The sequence below is a fragment of the Clarias gariepinus genome, chromosome 25 (genome assembly GCF_024256425.1).
Source record: "Clarias gariepinus isolate MV-2021 ecotype Netherlands chromosome 25, CGAR_prim_01v2, whole genome shotgun sequence".
Taxonomy (NCBI): domain Eukaryota; kingdom Metazoa; phylum Chordata; class Actinopteri; order Siluriformes; family Clariidae; genus Clarias; species Clarias gariepinus.
The window spans coordinates 15,767,913-15,788,849 of record NC_071124.1 but is presented as its reverse complement, the minus strand read 5'-3'; the positions used below and the strand labels follow the sequence as shown (position 1 = coordinate 15,788,849).

At 36.1% G+C, this 20,937-nt stretch overlaps 1 protein-coding gene and 1 long non-coding RNA gene across 5 annotated transcripts in view; both read left to right on the top strand.

The window, feature by feature from the left end:
• Window positions 1-4,779: 4,779 nt before the first annotated feature.
• Window positions 4,780-17,370, top strand: LOC128513064 (uncharacterized). Its single transcript, XR_008356348.1, has 3 exons — window positions 4,780-5,123; window positions 14,830-14,893; window positions 17,320-17,370. It is a non-coding gene; the product is annotated as an uncharacterized LOC128513064 (long non-coding RNA).
• A 7-nt stretch (window positions 17,371-17,377) lies between these two features.
• svilb (supervillin b) overlaps window positions 17,378-20,937 on the top strand; it is a 42,308-nt gene continuing 38,748 nt past the window's right edge. For all 4 annotated transcript variants that reach the window (XM_053486684.1, XM_053486682.1, XM_053486680.1 and 1 more), the window contains exons 1-4: window positions 17,378-17,405; window positions 17,485-17,542; window positions 17,774-17,928; window positions 18,268-18,994. In XM_053486684.1, the coding sequence (XP_053342659.1) occupies window positions 17,535-17,542; window positions 17,774-17,928; window positions 18,268-18,994 (890 nt within the window). In that variant the 5' untranslated portion in view covers window positions 17,378-17,405; window positions 17,485-17,534. The remainder of the gene's footprint in view (window positions 17,406-17,484; window positions 17,543-17,773; window positions 17,929-18,267; window positions 18,995-20,937) is intronic.

Here is a 20,937-nt window from a genome sequence, read left to right as displayed (position 1 = left end):
TATTATGGCGGTCTAGAAAGGAAAATGTGTCAAAATCAGCAGCAGATCTTTTTTTTTCTCTGTTTCACATGTAGCCACAAACAGATATGTACAGGATCCAAACCCTCCTGTAATTTAAATAGTGGCCAGCTGTAAACACAGTGCAAGGTGAGGTCTCTCCTAAGTGGAGAAAATGCCCAATACTAAGATCAGTGATTACAGTACATGATTCGCCATTAATTAAAGCCTAAATGGTGTTTAGGGAATATTTTGAAAAGTCATAAGCTACACTGAATATATCCATTCTCCATTATAGGAAAAAAAAAATCACATTGCGCACAATCATAAGATTTTACTTACTTACTCATTCTCTATACAGTTTATCCTGTAAAGGGGTTCAGAAGGCCTGAAGCCTATCCCAAGTGACTCTGGGCACAAGGCAGGATACACCCTTGAAAGGGTGCCAATCCATTACAGGGTACAAACAGTTAGCCAAATCTGCATGTCTTTGGAATATGGGTGGAAGCTAGCAGACAGAACCAAAGGCAGACTTGAAAAAAAATAAAAGCAAAAAGCAAAAGGTATATTGAAGTTTATTAGTATTAGGAGGATAACCCCTTGAGATGAAACATCTCGTTTTCGAGGGGGTCCTCAAATTATAACTAATTATAATTATAAGTATAATAAGTGATATTGGAGAAATATTGGTCATATTTAAACTTTAAAAAAAATACAATCCACCATTTAGTGCTCCTTCAGAAGCTCTGGTCCTCAAATTCATAAATGCAACTGGGATAGTTAAAAATATATTATCATTATCATTGATATAGAATAGCATAGTATCCTAAACAAAACGAGGTAAAAACTAGCAGGAGTTATGGAATATAACATCACAATGCATTAACCTACCTAGTAGGGTAACCCATTACCCACTGCTCTGCTTAGTTACTATATATGTTTTCCAATATAGACATCTTCCCAGAGCCAGCATGCCAGCCTCACACAGCAACAGTAATGGCACAAGAGTATATCTTGGCAAACTGAAAAGTAAGCTGAATATCTGTGGAAAAGTAACTTACTGTTAGTTGACTTACAAATGTGACGCAGGTACCTGCATGCTAGCCCACACAGGATTAGCTATCATAACCTTTAGCAAATACAACATAACAATGCTGAACTGTTACTATAGGTGTTGTCCACCTTTTAAACAGTAAAAGTGCAACTTCTGTATAATTTTGCCTGTTCAAATATACATTTCAAGTTTTGCTCTTGAAACTTCTGACTGTTCATTAGCATAGGTAAGTCTTGTCCATAGTACTGGAAAAGGAAGAGCAGCTGTCTGCTCTTCAGCAAGAAAAACATATTTGATAACATAGTAATCTTGGAAAACACTTTGTCTTTTTTTCCAAACCCCTCTCTACCTCCTGATTGTAGTTTATTTCCTCACCTTTTTTGCTATGTAGTACCATTAATATAAACCTATATAATCTACAACTACTTTCACTTCTGGTAATAACTATAACCGTCGAGTAGTCTCGGAGAGTGATTCGTACATTTTCTACTTGGCGCGCATGCGCAAACCATCGCAAACCATCCGTAGGTTATGTATAGGAAACAGCGATTCTTTCTCAATGACTCTTCTAGTCCGAGTCGTTTGTTCTTTTGTCACGTGACTTTCATAGACGCTATGCAGTGCGTTGAAATGAAACGATTTCTGCGATGCAGAAACATCGGTTAATTCTTTTTATTAAACTACTTTTAACTATTTTTAAAAGCAAGGTAATACATCCTGTGCTTGGCTTATTACTATTTACGGCCATTATTGCAATTTTAAATTTAGAAATATATGTAGAAATTAATAATTAAATTTTATTATATATATGAAGATATAATTACCCTACAGTGTTATTTTTTTTGTTCCTTTTATAGACACCGTTATAAGCTAAATTTCGGGTTTTTGTGACTCGTGCAGTTATGTCTAATAATCTATTAATTATGTAAATTTGATATATTTATAAAAGCTACATTTCTTGATGGCAGCAGCCCTGCAGCTCCAGCTGCATCAGGTTCTGTGTGCATTCAGAGTTGACACCACATAGCAGGACCAGGGATGTCATATATATTCTTTTTCATCTTTTATCTTTATCACTTTAATAACTGTTTTTACGGATTACATAAAAAAAAAAAACATCGTTTCAGGACGTTCTTTTAAGCCTTATCTAATTTGCACGTTCCTTGCTTCCTTGCTTTCTTGCCAGACAATGTCAGACATGCTTTGATTGTAAAATAAGATCCGCTATTTATTTACGTTTATTGCGTAAACGCGCAGTAATGAAGGAGAGTGAAGCAGCTGCGTGGCTCGCGCTGTGCTGTGATTGGTTGTGATCGGTCACAGGTCAGGGCGGAAGTTTTAAAATGCCACAAAGCTCCTCCCATCTCGTGGAAATAGAGCGCCATGCTCAGCGCCACTAGAAATAAATTAAAGACTTAAATAAATTAATGAATAAATAAAAAAAATAAAAGCTTTTTTTGGAGCAGAGCTGGGCATGGGAGGACAGCAAGGTGCACGGTAAGCAATGCGGTGAATGGATTTCTTCAAACCTAACGGCAAATTTATACAGCACCATGGTTAGAACATGAACCGACTATATTAGGGTGTTTGCAAAATGTATCATCCCATGCAAAAAAACACAAATATTTAGTTTTTTAATTAAAAGCATATAGATGAAATTTTAAGGCACAATACATGAGTTAATGGCCATGCAGGCATTTATGGTTGATTCAAATTTTTTTTTTGTACTAAAAATAAATATTTTGCTGAAAAAATCGCATACATCTGTGTATGTGTGTGTTTGTGTGTGTGTATGATGTGCTGCTGAATTTAATTGAATTTTAATGTCAACTATACAGTTACACAACATTATTATTATTATTATTATTATTATTTCAAATTATGCTCATTTTTCCAAGTTATACTGAATTACACTACAAGCTAACATGATGGTTTATTTTTATTTTAAGATTCCAAAGTGAGGTGAATCATTTACATGCTGTCAATGTGCAGAAACACATGGCTTTAGCTCCAAAACACCAGTGCAGCTGATAAATAACATTTGAATTCTCAGGAGGTAAATGGTAACAAGTCACAGAAATTAACTTAAATCCACATAACACAGCAGAAGTTCAGCAATGCTATTTTAAAATGTATTTTAAAAACTGACATGAAAAAACAAAAAAAATAAAACTTGTGTATTACCCCTTTACATTTGGTGCTCCAGCAACCGCCTATGTCGTGTATGTCACCTATGCCATGGGCTGGCCTTGGTTATTCTAGATGGAATCTTATTACATGCATTGTGTCATGCTAGTACAGAAAGGTTAGAGTTCAAGAATGCTGTCTGAGCTTGAACCCTGTTAGCATTTGAGGCCATAAGGGATATGGCCTGGGATTATTGTCTTTATAAATAATGTCGAAAAGATAAATACCGTCAGGTAGGTGGGGCTGATCTTATTTTAGCATTGTCAGTAAGGATTAGCAAAACTGATTCAGCCAACTACAGGAAGCTGGGGCAAGGAGCACAGCAATGTGTAGTGGTTAGCACTGTCGCCGTGCACCTCCAGGGTCAGGGTTCGGTTTCCGGCCAGGATCAATTCCTCTCCCTGTGTGCATGGAGTTTGCATGTTCTCCCCGTGCTTTGTGGGTTTCCTCTGTGTACTCTGGTCATGTCCAAAGACATTCTGAATAGGCTAATTGGAGTTCCCAAATTGACGCGAGTATGTGTAGTGTGTGTATGCCCTGTGATGGATTGGCACCCTGTCCACGGTGTACCCCGCCTCGTTCCCTAAGTCTCCTGGGATAGGCTCCAGGCCCCCCCCGTGACCCTGCCTATAGAATAAAGCGGTATAAACGATGAGTGAGTGAGTTACATAAAATCTCATAATTAACATAACATCTTTTGCACTAAGTAACATTATTTTTGGGTATTCTCATCATATGGTATCTTGCCTGGAGAAGTGTAGTGGCTTTTTTTCTTTTTTTTTTTTTTTATTTAATCAATTTTTTACTTCATCAATTGTATGTGTGTAGATCAATTTTATAATACACTAGGATTTCTGGGAATCCCTAGCATAGACCTAGTTTTTACATGTGTTGTCAATAAAATTCAGTTTGCTCATTTTATTCTCGGAAATTGTAAACTGTAGAACTGAGAACTGTGTTCCATAAGAAAACATCATGTGTCTTCTTTCCTGTGTTTGACTAAAGGAAAACATTTGGATTTGGCAAATGGTTGTCTAGGAAGAGGATCTGTAACATTATCTGTGACGGTGACAAAATGTAAAAGAGAGCCCCAGTGGTCTGGTCATGTGCTGGCGAACGATCAACAGCTGCAACAATTCCCAGAGTCATGCTCAACATGGCTGCTGCTCAGCTCAGCCAGAGTGACTGTGACCGATCCTCTAGGAAGTCATGTGCTGTTGAACTCAAGATGAAACCTTAAACCCCAGTTTTAACTTGTGACCCATCAAAATAAATCTTATAGTTTTTTTTCTATTTTATTTTTTTAAAGAAACCACAAAACCAAAAATATATTAATAATACTGATGGATTTCTTAATTGTAGAGAGAATAGAAAATGTGTTCCTAGTGATCCTGCATGAATAGGACCGGTAGACAGCTGATTCCATCTCTCCCTCTCTCTACTCCTTTGGCTATTTATGGCACATTCCCCTCTCACTGTGTTCCTCTCTTAGGCCCATACATGGAGCATGCTTGGTTAAGTTATCTCTGCTGTCTCTTACTCTTGCATGTTACCGACTCGGTCTCTTGGTAGTAGTTTGATGCGTCACCTTGGAACACCAGTGTTGTTAGCTAAGACAGAAATTTAGAAACTCGCCACCTGCAGCTTTTCCCAGCTCGATAGCAACCTGCATTGTAACAATCTGAAGCAATTCATTATGGAATATTCCTGAAGATCCACCTGGAATATTTTCTTGTATGGTCTTCTTTTCTCTTACACGCTTCTTAACTTCCCTCATTACCCTGTGTAGTGTCAGTGATGTCAATTCGCCAGAGTCTCTAAGTGCTCGACTGACAGGAAGAGTGTTTATCTCGGACCTTACATCAGAGCCCATACTTCGACACAGGTGTCTATTTCTTTTATATTAGGCATGATTCATTTGCATTTTGCATGTTGAATGCATTAAAAGGCAAACCTTGTTACTGTTTATCACTGTCGATGTACAGGGGATGGAAATATTATATACAGTAACATAATGTAGCATAACATGATGCATGCATACAAAATTTGTTTTAGCCTTTTTGAGAGAAGCAAAATATTGTAGATTGCCTCTGTCAGAATATAAACATTACTATCACTATGTCTCAACTAACTAGTTGTAGCTAGACAGTATCATTTAAATCACGTTACAATTTAAATAATTTAAAACACTTTTATTGCTAAAATGATTGTTAAAGCAGTTTTTTTGTATGACTGTAAAAAATGTAAATTTTACAGCTGAAATCCCACTCAGATCACGCATTTGTCTTTTTTTTTCACTCATTTTTCAAACATGTCATTTCAGTATCAGTAGCTGTAAATGAAATGCCCTATTTGACCTTTTTGCTGAAGTGCATTTTTATAGCAAAACAGGTTGCAGAGCCTTTGAATGTCTGGGTTAAAGTACCACTTTTTAACCTATTTAAGTTTGAGACCTTATTAGACATTTTCCCAGCATTTTAGAGATTTTCCTACCAACGTTTGGCAAAAAAAACAGATTCAAGTGTTGTATTTTGTGGTATTTGGGTTATAAAAATTGTCAATGCATGCACTTTTTAGAACTGTGTTCCATAAGATAACTCTAAATTCTTAGAAAATATTTAGATTTCATGTTTTTTTTTAAAGGTTAATTGTGTGTATATTTAAGGGGTTTCATTTATTGTGATACTCATAGTTCAATGTTCCCCAAAGCTGAAGAAACGATACCTACTGTAACCTACCCATTACATCTTTAGTGCTTTAGGAATCAAAATTACTTTTCTGAAGAGCTTCAGCTTCGTAAACATGTTGTTGAGGTGTTTTTCTCATGTTTGTCTACACACATGCTGGGGACCCATGAAAATGTCCCGAAAAAAAGTTCATTTTTAAAATAGGTTTAAAAGTTTTATGATTTCTGAAAGAATCAGTTTTGTTTGGGTAGGTAGTTAGGACATTGTTGATTAGAAGGTTAACACTTAATCTGTTTTGATGGTGTCTCAGTGACCTTTTCTAGGTTCTGTTTCAAAAAGGCTAGTACTGTGTGTTCCTTCTGAACCACTGATCTTCTCTGAAATTAACAGTCACGAGCAGCAGTGAAACCAGACCTAGCTGGCGAGGGTTGCATTTTGTTGGCATGTCCGTGCTTTGCATTCTTGGTTTGTTTGTTTGGCATACCTTACAGGTTAAAGGGAGAGACTGCAAGACAGCAGACCAATAAGTGCTTGTACATATACTACTAGACAAAAGAAACATTGCATATATACATTTTTACAAAAATAATTTTTGTCAAATAAATTAGTTACTGTTTTAACAAAAATTTGTGTCCCCAGCGGCACTAGAAATAAAAAATTCAGTCAACGTTGACAGTGATGTAGAGTCAACATTGGGTCAGGATATGGCCTCCTTGCACATCCAGCAAGTCCAGCTGCAGCCAAATGCATAGTCAACTTGAATAGTCTGCCAACTTATCGTGTGCAACCCAGGAATACCAGCACATAGTGGCAGCATTTTCTGAATGCTTTCTGAAATTATCCTGTCGAATTAATCTGCCTTGTGTCGGCCTTCAAGACATGGGCAAACAATCAGCAGTGGAACCAGTTGTTTGGAATCTTTTCCATAGCACAGAAATAGTATTATAAATTAGACTTTGGATTTTCTTAAAAGGAATAATTGGGTATGATTATTATTATTATTATTATTTTTTACCGCAGCATTTCTTTTGTCCATGAGTATGCTATCGAACTACGGTCTTATGTATGATGATGTATGTTGAATAATACAGCTCCTTCTGTAGGATATTGATTGAGAAATTGTGGTCTGACGGGGTACCTGGTCCCAAAACGAAAGAAAAAAACGGAATAAACAGAAGCATTTTGATATCTGCAAACAAAAAACAACATCTTCAATCGCAGACCAAGAAAAAGTTCAAAAGTCATGGGCCAGTGTTGGAACATTATCAGGAAAAAGATTCAACAATAAACAGTGTTTGTTACAATAAGATGCTTATTGAAGAGCTGATGTCTGAATTTTGGATTAAGGCCGTTATGATCTTGCATGACTATACATGCAGCACTCCTCTGCCTACACTGTTAACACTGCAAAAACTTCATCAGTTAGAAATAGAATGCTGGCTATGAAAGAAAGGTGTCAGAAAACAGTGTGTTGCAGTTGGCTGTAAAGCTGGCAAAGGCACTGCAAAGCTCTGTGCCATGTTCTGCTGGGAGAGCTTGGGTCTTTTCTGTAAAACAAACGAATTGGGTTGGGTAGTGGCAGACTTGTTTTTAACAGTCACGTTACACTGTAACACACTGTCCGTGTGTCTCTCTGTGTCTCTCTGCGTGTGTCTCTCTCTGTCTGTGTGTATGTTTTGTGGTGGCCTTTGGCCGAGCACCAGTTTTGCAGCTGCCGGTTTAGTTGCACCTGGCCATAGTTAACCTTTGAGTTCAGTTATTTATACACTGATCAGCCATAACATAAACACCACTTACCTTTAACACATTAACATTGATTATCAAATATATACCAGTAAACTGGTCATAGGATCATGGGCGCCCAAGCCTCACCCAAAAAGTCAATGCTGATGATCAAAGAAAGGCACCAAAAAACCCATCGAATTATAGCCCGCTGCGCACTGGGCCCAACAGGCAAAAAGCCTAAGACTGCCGACCCAGCCTTCAAATTCCCTAGACTCCAAATGTAATGTGCCTGTTGCATCACGTCCTCATTCCCCAACTCAGAGCACCATAGAGGATCTGCTGTTAACGTCCTGGTGCCAGACACCACAGCACACACCAGATGTCTTGTGGAGTCATGCCCAGAGGTGCCACAGCTGTCCAGGTGCCACAGGGGGAACATGTACATTGCTGGGCATAATGGTTTGCACAGTAATCTTATGGATTTTTGGTGTGTGTATTTGTGTAATATAAATGGATTTATGCATGTGTGTATATACAGTGCATCAAAAAAAAAATTAGGGTATGGATGGAAGTGATTTAATTCAAAAGTGAAAAATGTCAAGCCTTTGTTTTTTATGATGATGAATGTGGCTCGTGGAAAAAAAAATCAGTAATATACAGGTATTTCCTAGGATATGAATATGCATTAATATATAGCACCTTCTGTAACTTAACCTCTATGTGGAGGATGTCGATGATGGTCTTCTGGACAACTGTCAAGTCTGATCTAGACTAAGAGTTGCACTGTGTTTATATTGCATGAAAAGTAGTTTACTCAAACTTTCTAATTTAAGACATGAAGCAGTGAGAAACAGGTGCAGGTGATGTCAGCCTGGGGATTAGTGTACTTACAGTATGATGCTGAATGCTTGGTTGCTGAAACAGACGAGAGGGGAAACGAGGTTGTTACTGAGGTTGTTACAATTAGTTGTTTATGTATCTTTGCAGTCTTTCACAGGAAAATATTTATTCACATTTCATTAGTCTTTATAATTTAATATGAAGAAATTAGGGGTGGTTCAAGACTTTTGCACAGTACCGTGTTTATACACACCCAGGCACATGTATACACATTTTGCCTGACATGTGTGTGTGTATATGTATATGTATATATATATGTGTATGTATATATATGTACATATGTGTGTGTGTGTGTGTGTGTATGTATGTATGTATATATATATATATATATATATATATATATATATATATATATATATATATATACATATATATATATACATATATATATATACATATATATATATATATATATATATACACACACATAAACATATGTGTAATGTATTTAGAATGGTCATGCACATTTATAAGAAGTATAAGTACTGTAAACAGTTACTGTGGGATACAACATAAATAAAAAAATACATGTGTAAAATAAATAAATAGCCTGCTGTACACACATTCACACACTATGGGCAATGTGGGTATGCCAACTAGCCTTTTCTGCCTGTCTTTGGACTTTGGGAGGAAACTGGAGTACCCAGAGGAAACCTACCAAACACTGGGAGAACATGCAAACTCCATGCACATAGAGATGGGAATTGCACCTGGACCCTGGAGATGCAAAGCAACAGTGCTAGACGCTACACCACTGTGCCGCCAGACCTTTTCCAATTAAAGGAAATAATTGATGATGAAGAATACAACAATAAGAATCCATGTGATATAAGAGGAGTAAAGCATGGCATGTTGTTGGAAAACCGCTAAATGATTCACACTATTACACCAAACGGCCCATGTTTTATTCCCTAAATATTTGCATTACATAAATTTATGTCTGCAGGGTCACGATGGCATAGATGAGGTTTGTAGTTTTCTACACCTATTGTGTAGGTTTGAGAAGCTTCCTTGCATACCATTTTTCCTTTATTATTGGGTGAATTTCTTTTTTTTCCCCTCAAGCTGTGTATTCTAACACCAGCTTGGACACAGTGGCTCAGCTGCTGTAAATGATTTCACATTTGCTCAGTGTGTAATAGCCATATATGAACACAGACACTTGGAAGCTGCTGCTCCAGAAACTAGACCAGAAGATAATGATAATGAAAATAGAGCAGAAGTGCTACACAGTATGAACCAGGTTCGTTCTTGCGGTTGGTTATGACTCCCAGCCATGATAGTTTCACCTAAATATGAATGGTAGTTTATGTAGGATAATGGGAGTTACTGAAGCTTTCGTACATTTTTGTGCTGATTAATGATTCGATTAAAAAATCTATTTTCAGCTGCAAAATTGCAACACTGCAAACATCAGAACTACACATTGGTGAACTGTTTGATTATTCGCCTTGCTCATCAGGCAGGGCCTTAACACTTGCGGTTTTGGGTTTCGAATTTGAGGAGCAGTGTTAAAGGACTGATTTGATTCACAGTCGTTTGCAGTCCAGTAGCTGGATAAACAGACTGTACTTGAGTTGTTTGCACTCTCTCCTAATAAAGGCAGTGAGAAGAGAAAGGGAGTTTTCCAGCCCTAACCCTTCTGCTTAGAAGGAATTTCATACCGGCCTTCTGCAGTGGTTCAATAATATGAGATACTGTACTATGGAAGTGCTTACATGGTAAGATATTAACAGAATATCTTTAGTTAAATAACGTATTAAAAACAAATATCTAGTTACAGTTGTAAGGAAAGTCATAGGCAATCCTGGCCCGATTTTAGTTATTATAAGATTTATAGCAAATATATTATAAGATTATAAGCAAATGTTAATGCATTTGCTTTTTTTGTTGACCCTTAAAAAGAAAAAAAAAGTTAGTGTGTGTGTGTGTGCAAGAGTTTCGCCATCCTTCTAGCTATAAAGCCTCAGAACTTAATTAACTTGTTGGGTCTTAATAGACTCGTTAGGACTCCTTAGGAAGGTCACAAATTATAATTAGGAATTACAATGCCAAAGTGTAATAAATTCTCTGACTCTTCAAAGGTTTTGATAATACCCAACCATATTAGCACAAAAACTGACTGACAATCTAAACATAAATTTGATCGATGCCTCTAACAAGATATCGGAATATTTGAAACTCAATTTGCTTTGTCTGAGATGCCATTTATGGATAAATGTAGAACTAGATTAAAAAAAAAACAGACAAGCCAAGATCTTGAATAATAATAAAAAAAACTATCAGATAGATCTGGCTTTACGCTGACCAGAAAGATAAAACAAAATCCTGACATAACCGCAAGAACCTGCAGGGAGTTTTAGCTGACAGCAAAGTGATGGTGTATCATCCTACTGTGCAGTGTTGATTTAGTTATCTCTGTTACTGCTTGAAGTAGTTTACTATTGGAAATGTTGTAACACTAAACCTTACCTCCCTAAGATGGATAACGTTTTTGGTCAGATCTTCCTGCTCTTGTAGCTTAAATAATTTTGGCCAATGCACTCAGGAGTTAAGTGTATTCTTCTTCCATATACATGATGAGGCCAGAGGTGAGGTTTTCTTTTTAAAACACTTCCAATGGATCTCATAGACTTTTAATGAATTTAATGTTTACAGTAGAATGATGCTTACGTCACCCCATCATTCCAAGCTTTTTTATTTATTTATTTTTGTTGGTATTCAAAGAAATTCTTCTTGAATCCTTTCCGAACATTCCCAAACCGATCAAAACACCTGACAAATACAGTTATCAGTTCCAACACTCTACTTACACCACCAGTGGTGCCTTCTGAAATTCTTTATTTCCTCCTTTTAATTTTACTCTTGAGTTGTTGATAAATTTAACCCTTCATGGTGTGTATACTGGTAATGTGTACTTCCTTGGATCTTGGATGAAATTTGGATGAAATGGATGAAATTTGTGTTGCCTTTGCACAATGTTGTCCAACTATTAAAACTTTAATGAAATAGGCCACATTATTTTATGGACCCTGTTGGTTTTGTTTTTCTGAAATGAGAAGTTTGGTGCTTGGAAACCTCAGTGGCATGTTTGGATGTATAAAGATTGAATGCGTCACCATAAGAGTCATCTGCTACACGGATAACAGAATCCATTTTAGCAGCAATGCACAGGCCCCCAGTAGGCAGTAGCCCTAGGACTATCGTAGTACTGCAGAAACCTTTTTTAGTCTTAGAGATGTTATTTATAACCATGGTTTTATTTTTTTATTATTATTATTTTTTTTATATCTTTGATGCTACTAAGCCATGTCTCTACAATGACAACAGATCTAAATGAGAAAGATCTAATTGGCTTGATTAAGCCCTGGCCAATACAAAAATGGCAAAAGGACGAAAAGCAGGAAATGTTTTTTTTTTTTTCTTTTTTCCCTCTCTCATGTTTTGTTTGTCTATGCACATTGGAGACCTACTGTATGTGAAATGTATAAAATGACTAATATCATAATCGCAGTAATGCATGTCTTTGTAATATACAGCACCAAAACTATGATCAATTCCAAAAATAATGCCATTTATTTTAAAAGTTTGCTGTAAACAATTATTTGGTCATGCAATATAGTCTTTTAACAGTAAGCTTTGTTTTCTAAGCAGACAATTATAGATGATTATAATGGAACAATATAAAATGGCTAATGGCCTAAATGAAGCAGGTGGTAAAGTTGAGTGGCAGCATCTGTGTGTCTCTGCGGTTTAAAATGTAAGGGATGTACACACTTAAGTTCACCTTATAAATAGTGTCGTGAGCAGAGCACATGTCCAGATAATAAAGTTTTTATTTGTGTCTGGGAGTGCGTAGCTGGCTCTCGGTGTCATGGTAGTTAAAGTGGTAATGTGGACAAAATAAGACATGGGTTTAAAAATCATTAAACAGACAAAGGTTCTAGGAGACATAAAGGAGCGAAAATGGTAAAAAGAGGAAACTTGTCGATTCTGAAGAGCAGCAGACAGAAGGAAGGTGCAGAGATGAGCACATGGACAGAGCAACCGGATAAACAAGTTTGCACCACCCACTTACTGGCTTCCTGTCCAATCATAGCACACATTACCTTAAGGGGATCTGCAGGGCAGTGAAAGGCCAGGGATGAGGACACAGAGCAGCATGTACAAATGTGTCTGTTTATGCTGTGGATATTCGGTAAACAAGTGTTTAACAGTGTTAAGGAAATTATGCTTTATTTTTTTAAATTAAAAAAATTACAAAATGGAGGATTCAGAGACAGATTTTTCTTTTTTGTTATTCTTATTGACGCCTAATTGATTTCCTTAAAACTTAGTTATATTTAATAGTATTGTAATGTTGAGGGGCACAAAAAGAAACGGCTTACGATTTGTGCGTCAAATTGCATAGACTGTCCTGCAAGTCAGATATAATTAAACATTTCACTTTTTTCACATTTTCTAAATCACACACTCTTGTGCCCCCTAGTGAAGATTTTCACTCATAGAAAGTAAGTGAGTGAGAGAGGAAGAGAGCGAGAGAGAGGGAGAGAGACCTAGCATTGTGACACACACATTCTGTACACACATCTGTAATAATTTACATTTTCCCTACTTTGCATAATAAATAATTGGATACCATTATTTAACCATAATTGGATACTGCACATTAACCCACCTTTAAACTTGTGCACGTGTGATGGTAGATGTGCCAGAAGTCTGGGAATCCACCGTGCACTCACAATCCACTTATATCATCTGGGCTAATTTCTGCCTGCAGTCAGATTACAGCCTGTGAGCTTTTTTAACTCTCTCTCTCTCTCTCTCTCTCTCTCTCTCTCTCTCTCTCTGATGTGTGATTTCTCTTCCCTCCCCTGGACTCTGCATTTCCATCACACTGAGGTCTTGCCCCCTTACTCTCCTTCTATCCCTGTCTGGTCCAGTCTCTCTTTTAACAAAAAAAAACAACAAAAAAACTTTCTTGTCCTTTTTTTTTTTTTATAATTTTTTTTTAACCATGATCCATAACCCGTGGATTACTAACTATGTCAGTCATGTCACACAGTGCAGCCAAGGTAAGATCCTGGGTCCTTTTATGTTGATACTCTAACTCTAAGTGGTGATTATATTATTGTAGTGTGATGCATGTCTACTTGAGGAAAGGAGTGACAAGAGACGTTGTATGGTAATCAGTTTGTATGCGTCATTGCCATGTGTTTGAATATGCGAGAGAGTCTATCTCTCTCATTTAATGGAATTCTGGAGCTTATTCACCTCTTTTCTTTTTTTTTTTTTTTTTTTTTTTTGCCACAATGTCGATGGGATTTCAGCGATCACTAAAATAATGAAACTTCTTCAAAAAAAATCATTTAATTAATAATTGTTGTGGTCTACATGACTTTTCCCTTTACAATCGCTCCTCTGAGAGCTGTATGTGCTTAAAGAGAGAGGTCTATTTTTCACTTTGTACTCCCTATTCTGTATTTTTAGTAAATCCCCCATTCCTCCCCTCTCTAGGTTGTTAGACTGTGCCAGTCAGCATCCGTAAGCTTGGCTCTGGATTTTGCACACAGCACAACCCCCTGTAGGCTTTGATCTTAGTGCTTTCTCTGTTCACAATTTTATTGTTTTAAGCTCCAGATATTCTAAGGGTTCAGGTGGTTGATGTGATCTCTTAAGTTTATAGCTGTATATGATACGAGAGCAAAAGGTGCTTTTAAGGGTTAAAAGGTTAAAGTTATTCATGTAATATGAATATGAGCTACCTTAATGCGTGAATGCGTGATTAAGTGCACAACAATATTATAAATTTGACTAGGGTTGACTACTGTTTACATTTTGGGCCCAGAAAGCATATCTAATTGCAAAATTATCAGCTTTGAAGTTCTGCCGCTTTTCATCAAAAGTAACGTGGGTTGTGATCAAGGCTAATTTGCCTTGGAGGAAACTGAGGATTACAAACATGACAAACTGCACATACAAGTGTAGAAAATGCTTATAGAGGATTTTAGACTGAAGATTGGTTATTTTAAGTTTTGAAATAAGGCACTTTTAATAATAAAACGTATCGAATAAAAGTCATCTAATATTGTCTTAACTGCAATAGTTTTATGGTTTTAAATAGGTGAATTTGACGTTTCAGTCTGACCCATACACCACCACCATCTGAAGGGGAAATATGTGTTGACATTGCAGACATCCTAATAAAGGCATTGTATGTTTCTCTCTGGTGTGGGGAATATTGTTTCTCATCCAAGTAATTTTTTCTCTCTTTTTCAGGGCTTGCTGGTGAGTCAGCAGCTAAAATCTGCAGTCCTACACTACTACAGAAAGAAGTACCAAGGTGTGCTTTTCTTTTCTTCTTCAATTTTTACCCCTTCTCCTGCCTCTTTAGTTATAAGTATGCGTTAATGGATTTCAGGCAAACAAATAGGACTAGACTTGTTAATGCAATTCTACATGTTTACCCATATAAAAAAAAGAAATAAAAAAAGGAGGAAATTTTAATTTTCCTAAAACATACACGGTTTTAGATCTTTTAAAGGTATTGAAATGGCAAAGCAAATGCTTTTTTTTTTTTTTTTTTTTTTTTTGATCTGCACACTGAAAGTTAGGAGTTTGTGGTCAAAAGATAGATGCAAAATTTAGCTTAAGTTTCCTGATATTTAAATTCACTAAATTTAATCTATGTTGGAGATGGAGTCATGGCTTTTGAACTTGCATGGCTGCCTCTGGAAAAAGCTCACTAATCTAGATGCTGTAACTCATGACCGTAATTACAAAATAAATTTCAAACTCTGTTAAGTATTTTTTTGATCACTTGAAAAATTTGGTTGGTTTAAAGAAATGTTTTTAACATACAGTACTATATAAAAGACTTGAGCCACTCCTCATGTTTTCATATTAAATTAGATGAAATGATGTAGTTTACACTTAGATGCAGGGAACACTTGTAATAGGATGCTGAGAGGTGGCACAATAATTTTACCCAATACTGTACCTAAATGTAAATCATTTTAATGTAATAATAATGTATGTAATGTAAATCATATATCAGATAATAAAAGCTAAAAATCTGATTTATCTTGTCAATCATTTTTTGAGCTCAAGCATAAATGTCCTTAATGTATAGCAAAAACAAAATAACTGCCCTTGGTTAAGCAGGTCATACTAATCAGTGGGAATACTGTATCTACAGTATTGATTGTCTGCCTTGTTAGAAAAAAAATCACAAATGCTTAAAACCATCCAAGAAACTTCAGGGGGCAGTAATGTGGAAATCCAGGTGCAGAAACCTTCAAGTACTTGTGAAAAGGTGGATTGTGTTTTGAATCGTTTACTGAATGGGGTGATCAAAGTGATGGGGCCTTTGAATAGCGCAGCTCCCTTTGTGGCGTTATCTGGTTGAACCTTATGTTTGGTGAATTTGTGCATGTTCCATTGTCTATTCAATTTCTGGACTAAGCTGTCCATCTGCTTTATCATTGGGTCTGGACTAGAGATTTGATTAATCTTTTTTTTTTTTAAGCAAATACATGCAGCTTATGAATTATTGACCATTTATGAAAATAATCCATAATAAAAACAAATGCAGTAAATCATATTTTAGCATAAACTCATAGGAATACAGAATAGATGTTTTTTCAAATTGTTTTTAAAAAAGCAATAAAAAGTCCTTAATATTAAATATTTAAGTAATATTAAAACTATATAAAAATGCTCTGGATTTAATATTGTTTTTCTCCCTAAAGTACATTACTTACAGTATGTTGCGTAACATCCATCTCTTTTTTTTTTTTTCTTTTTTTTTGATAAGGATGGCATTTTTTATAATGGGTTAAGGCATTAATAAGGTTTCTGGTGATTGAGGTTTATATTTAAAGAAAAATGTAATGTGTCTAAATGTATTTAATTCATTTTAAATCAACTTTTCCACAGTGTTTTTTTTTTTTTTTAGATGAGTGGAGGGAAGGTTATAACATACAATAATGTTAGCCCCTTCTCTCATACCCCCAAGATGTGTGTTGACTGTAAAAGAGAGACTGCTGACTTTCTCTTATGTGCACTGAAAGTAATATGTATAGGTCAAAATTGTCCAAAATAATCTTTTAAAGTCATCATGAGCACCATTTGTAACAGTAGTACAGCTTTTCATAAAGCATACACTCTCCTGTTAGCTTTGGTTCCATCCAACGAGAGTGAACAACTGTTGCCTTTATAACTCTCATGTTTAAACTTTAATTAGAGCTCATAATAAAGTTGCCTGATTTGTCATGGTGGTGATGGCGGTGTGCACTGGTATTTGTTCACTGCAGACGTTGGTAATTGGAGTACCCTGTTTAGACTGGGCAATCATGGTGTCATGGGAAAGTAGATCTCAAGCCATGTATTAATAGCTTAGCTCCTAATCTATTTCCGTACGCACACCATGAGGACAATCAGAGTCTAAGACAGAATTCACTAATTCATCTTACAATTTTACACAGGAGTCTGAAAGTGATGCAGGTTCCATAAACTCTTGTTTATTAAAAGTGTCTCAAGTTGTTATATCATTAAGAAATACAGAGTGGCGTTAATGTAATATATGCGCAAAGTTAGCATTTTACTTTTAGGTTGCTTGAAATGCATTCTGTTTCTGTTTGACATTTCTGACTAGTAGGAGTTACATTTTGCTGAGCTTACAGTTTTTTTTCCGACATTTGGGAAAGGCTAATATGTTTCTTCGAGTAAGAATCTTTCAAGATTCCAAATGTTTCTGTGCCTTTACAGCTTTACAAGAGACTTTTCTAGTGAATACCGGAACTCGCACACGGTCACGGGCATTGAGGACAAAAACCTCATTGTACTGCCCAAAGGTGAGTGATTTTGAGTCACCAACTTTCACCTGGAGACCTTTAGAGAGACTTTTGAGAACCTTACAAACTCTGTTTATAGTTTCAGAGTTGCGAAAGCATTTCGAAACTGATATCACCAGTGATAATACAATGAAAAGGTGAGTAAATCTACCGATTCAATTTCCAAAGCAGAGGTTCTTAACCTGGTGCTTGTGACCCCCACAAAATTCCCCACGTCATGTCACAGTGCATCAGTGCAAGCCCAGCCATGCCAATAAGTGATTAAAGGGGTTGTACCAAAAAAAGGTTAAGAACCCTTCTGTTCTAAAGCATATATTTAGTGATGTAACGATTTTTTAAAAAAAACTGAAAAATGGTGTTCTCTCTAGAAAAGAGAGGATTGCTCGAAGGCTGGAGGGTATAGAGACAGATGTGCCATCTGCTCTGGCTACAAGCATGCAATACACACCCGGCCTGGTGACCAATCGGCTGTTGGAGGAGGACACTCCACGGTATACACGTGGTTCAGACTCTAATGAGCCAGGTATTGTGCTAAAAAAAAGTATTTTTTAATGTAAAATGGATTGCTGTAATATTTTTATGTACTGTTAAGGTAATTTAAGCAAACACTGCATACAATTTGCAAAAAAAGTAAAAAAAATAAAATAGAATAAATATATATATATATATATATATATATATATATATATATATATATATATATATATTGTATATATATTCTGTATATATATATATATATATATATATATATATATATCTGATTGCATATTGTGTGAAATAATGTTCCATAATCATAGATTTATGTCAATTATGTTTAATTTCTGTGTCCTGTTCATACTTCTTTCTTTCATTTTGGCTACAGTGAGGCGCTACAATCGTGATGACCTGGACAACACAGAGAGGCAATCAAGAGCACAAACCCAGCCCAGTCCACAATTTCCTGTGCATCCTGACCAGGCATCCAACCTTGAAAACCCTGATCCGTCCAGCCTCAGCTCTAAAGCTGAACGAATAGCTCGCTACAAAGCAGAGCGCCGGCGGCAGTTATCAGAACGTTACGGGATCCTTCTTGACCAGGATCCGGATGTAGATTATATTCCACGCCACATAAGAACCCACAGGGAGTCGCTGGACAGACAAGCTTTGCCTGAGGCTAATCATGGACAGAAACAGGAACAGTGTAGAGAGGAGAAGGAAAAGGGCCATGACAGTAGCACCAACCGGTCAAGGTATAGCAGCTCAGGTGTTGGCCAGGTTTCTATGTCCACCGATAATTCTGCCTCTCGCACACATTCGGCAAGAAGAAACACTTTCAGTTCACGAGATAAAAGATTTGATGCAGAGCAAGAGAGTGAAAGGGTCAACCTTGAGAGCTACCGGAGAACACCAGAAAGCAGTACACGATCCAATCAACAAGAAGCTCAGCCCACTGTGGAAAAGGGGCCATCCCAACAGGCCAGAGGTGTTACTGCAGTACCTAGATCCCCCCGGGCAGCACGCCGTGCCTCGTTGCCCTCAACACGCCAAGGAATCTCCCCAGGAGATCTGTTCATTGAGCAACAGGCACAGAACATTCTCAGCCGACAGGGGTGAGTCTGTGATTTTTCCGCTTCTTTTAGTATATCCTCGAATTCATCTAGCGTGTCTTTTTTTATTTAGTGTAAAATCTTTTATAAGAGGAGTCTCCTGTAATCATCTTTCATGATTTAAATACAAACTTTCTTAATCTACGTTGATAGTCACAATAAAGGGATGTTGATCTGTTAATATGGATAAGTGAAGAGCTTTGGTTGTTAGTGTTATCTCTGTGTTTTTGTCTCTCTCTTAAATACCCATTGTTCAAGCAGCTGGATAACGTCTTATACCTCCTTATGTCCATCATGTCCATGACATGACTGCTCAGTTTTACCCCATGCCAATCCCTCTTAAAGCACTCTGGAAATATATATATATATATATATATATATATTTTATTTACCCGCAAGGTTACATGACGATATGTGGTTAAATGTTTATGTAGTAACTCACAGGTTAGCTGTGGTTTTCATTTTCTAATCACTCAGTTGGTTTAAGTTTGTCATGGGGGACAGAACTGGGTGCCACCCAAGCTCTGTTTTCTTTGCTATATACAGTAAATGAATATTAAAATTTGACAGCTAGAATAAAATAATCTATTTTTGTTGTTCTGGGCAAGTGTGTAAGGATTTGAGTGAGAAAATTCTTTGTATGTTACTGAGGAGTAACGTATTTTTTGCTTATTACAAATATTATTTGAGGAATTTCAAATTCTATCAGGTCAATATATGCATCCTTAGGAACTTTGCTGTTCTGTTTCCGATATTCCACATAATTACCTGTTTTCATCAATATTTTATTTTTATTTTTTTTGCAAATATTTTTATTGAAAAAAGGAAAACAATACAGTAATTGCAGTAACAGACATACAATTTACCTTTTTTCATTTTTCTAAATTAATATATTTATATATTATAAAAAAACAACTAAACAAAAACACTCAAAAACCAAAGAACACCCCCCCAATATAGCCTGTTCTCAGGACTCCTCATGTATTTGAACTCCCAGTTCCCCCTCCCATGTAGACTTAAGCTTAACATTTGAGTGGATACTAAGAGACAGGATAGAATCATAGAGTTTAGAAATGGTTTCTCTATGATTAGGAATAAATGATATCATAGTTTCCCACTGCTGTTCTGGAGGTAAGAGGGGAAATTAGGGAAACACTTGGCAACAAAATTTCGAATTTGAAAATAGACTTTTTTTTAATATATTCACAATAAGTGAATGTTGGTTTTACCTTATTTTTTTAATTAAAATTAATTGTACAAATATAACAGAAATACAGAATAACAGAAAATATAAATTGGTCTCAATGTAACTTTGATTTATTGTAACATGAACAATTGTACACAAAGCGAAATCAAAACAAATTAAGTGCCATCATTAGAATAGTTTTTCCTTATTTAGTATATTTTAAGAAATAGCCCAGATAAATGTACTCAACACTGAATTGAATTGAAGAAACAAAGCAAAACAAACCAAAAACCCCTCTAGGTCCATGTAAGAATGGCACGTTTTTCCAGTATATTGAGTCACTTGCTATTGCTATACAAATAATAATGTTATTTAAATTATATCCATCTTAGGTACCAGTTTATGTTCAGTATATACATCGTAAATATGTGCATGCAGTTTAAATGTGATTATGTAAATGTGGAAAGCTGGATTATTATTTATCTGAATAAGGTGATTCCTTAATTCACCCTTAGACTAGTGACAGCTCAAAGTTGTACAGAAGTTTCATTATTTAAGCCCATTTCAGTTTTCATTGCATTCTATGTATTCGTTTCTATGCAAGTTTTTGTTGTGTGCTATTGGTGAAAATACAGCTTATATTTAGTCCAGCCGCAATTTTGCCTTTGTAGATGATTTATACATTATTTAGTAAAATATAGAATTGGATAAAAAGGGCAGCTTTATTGTGAATTTGATGTACCAAAGCATAATATATGCT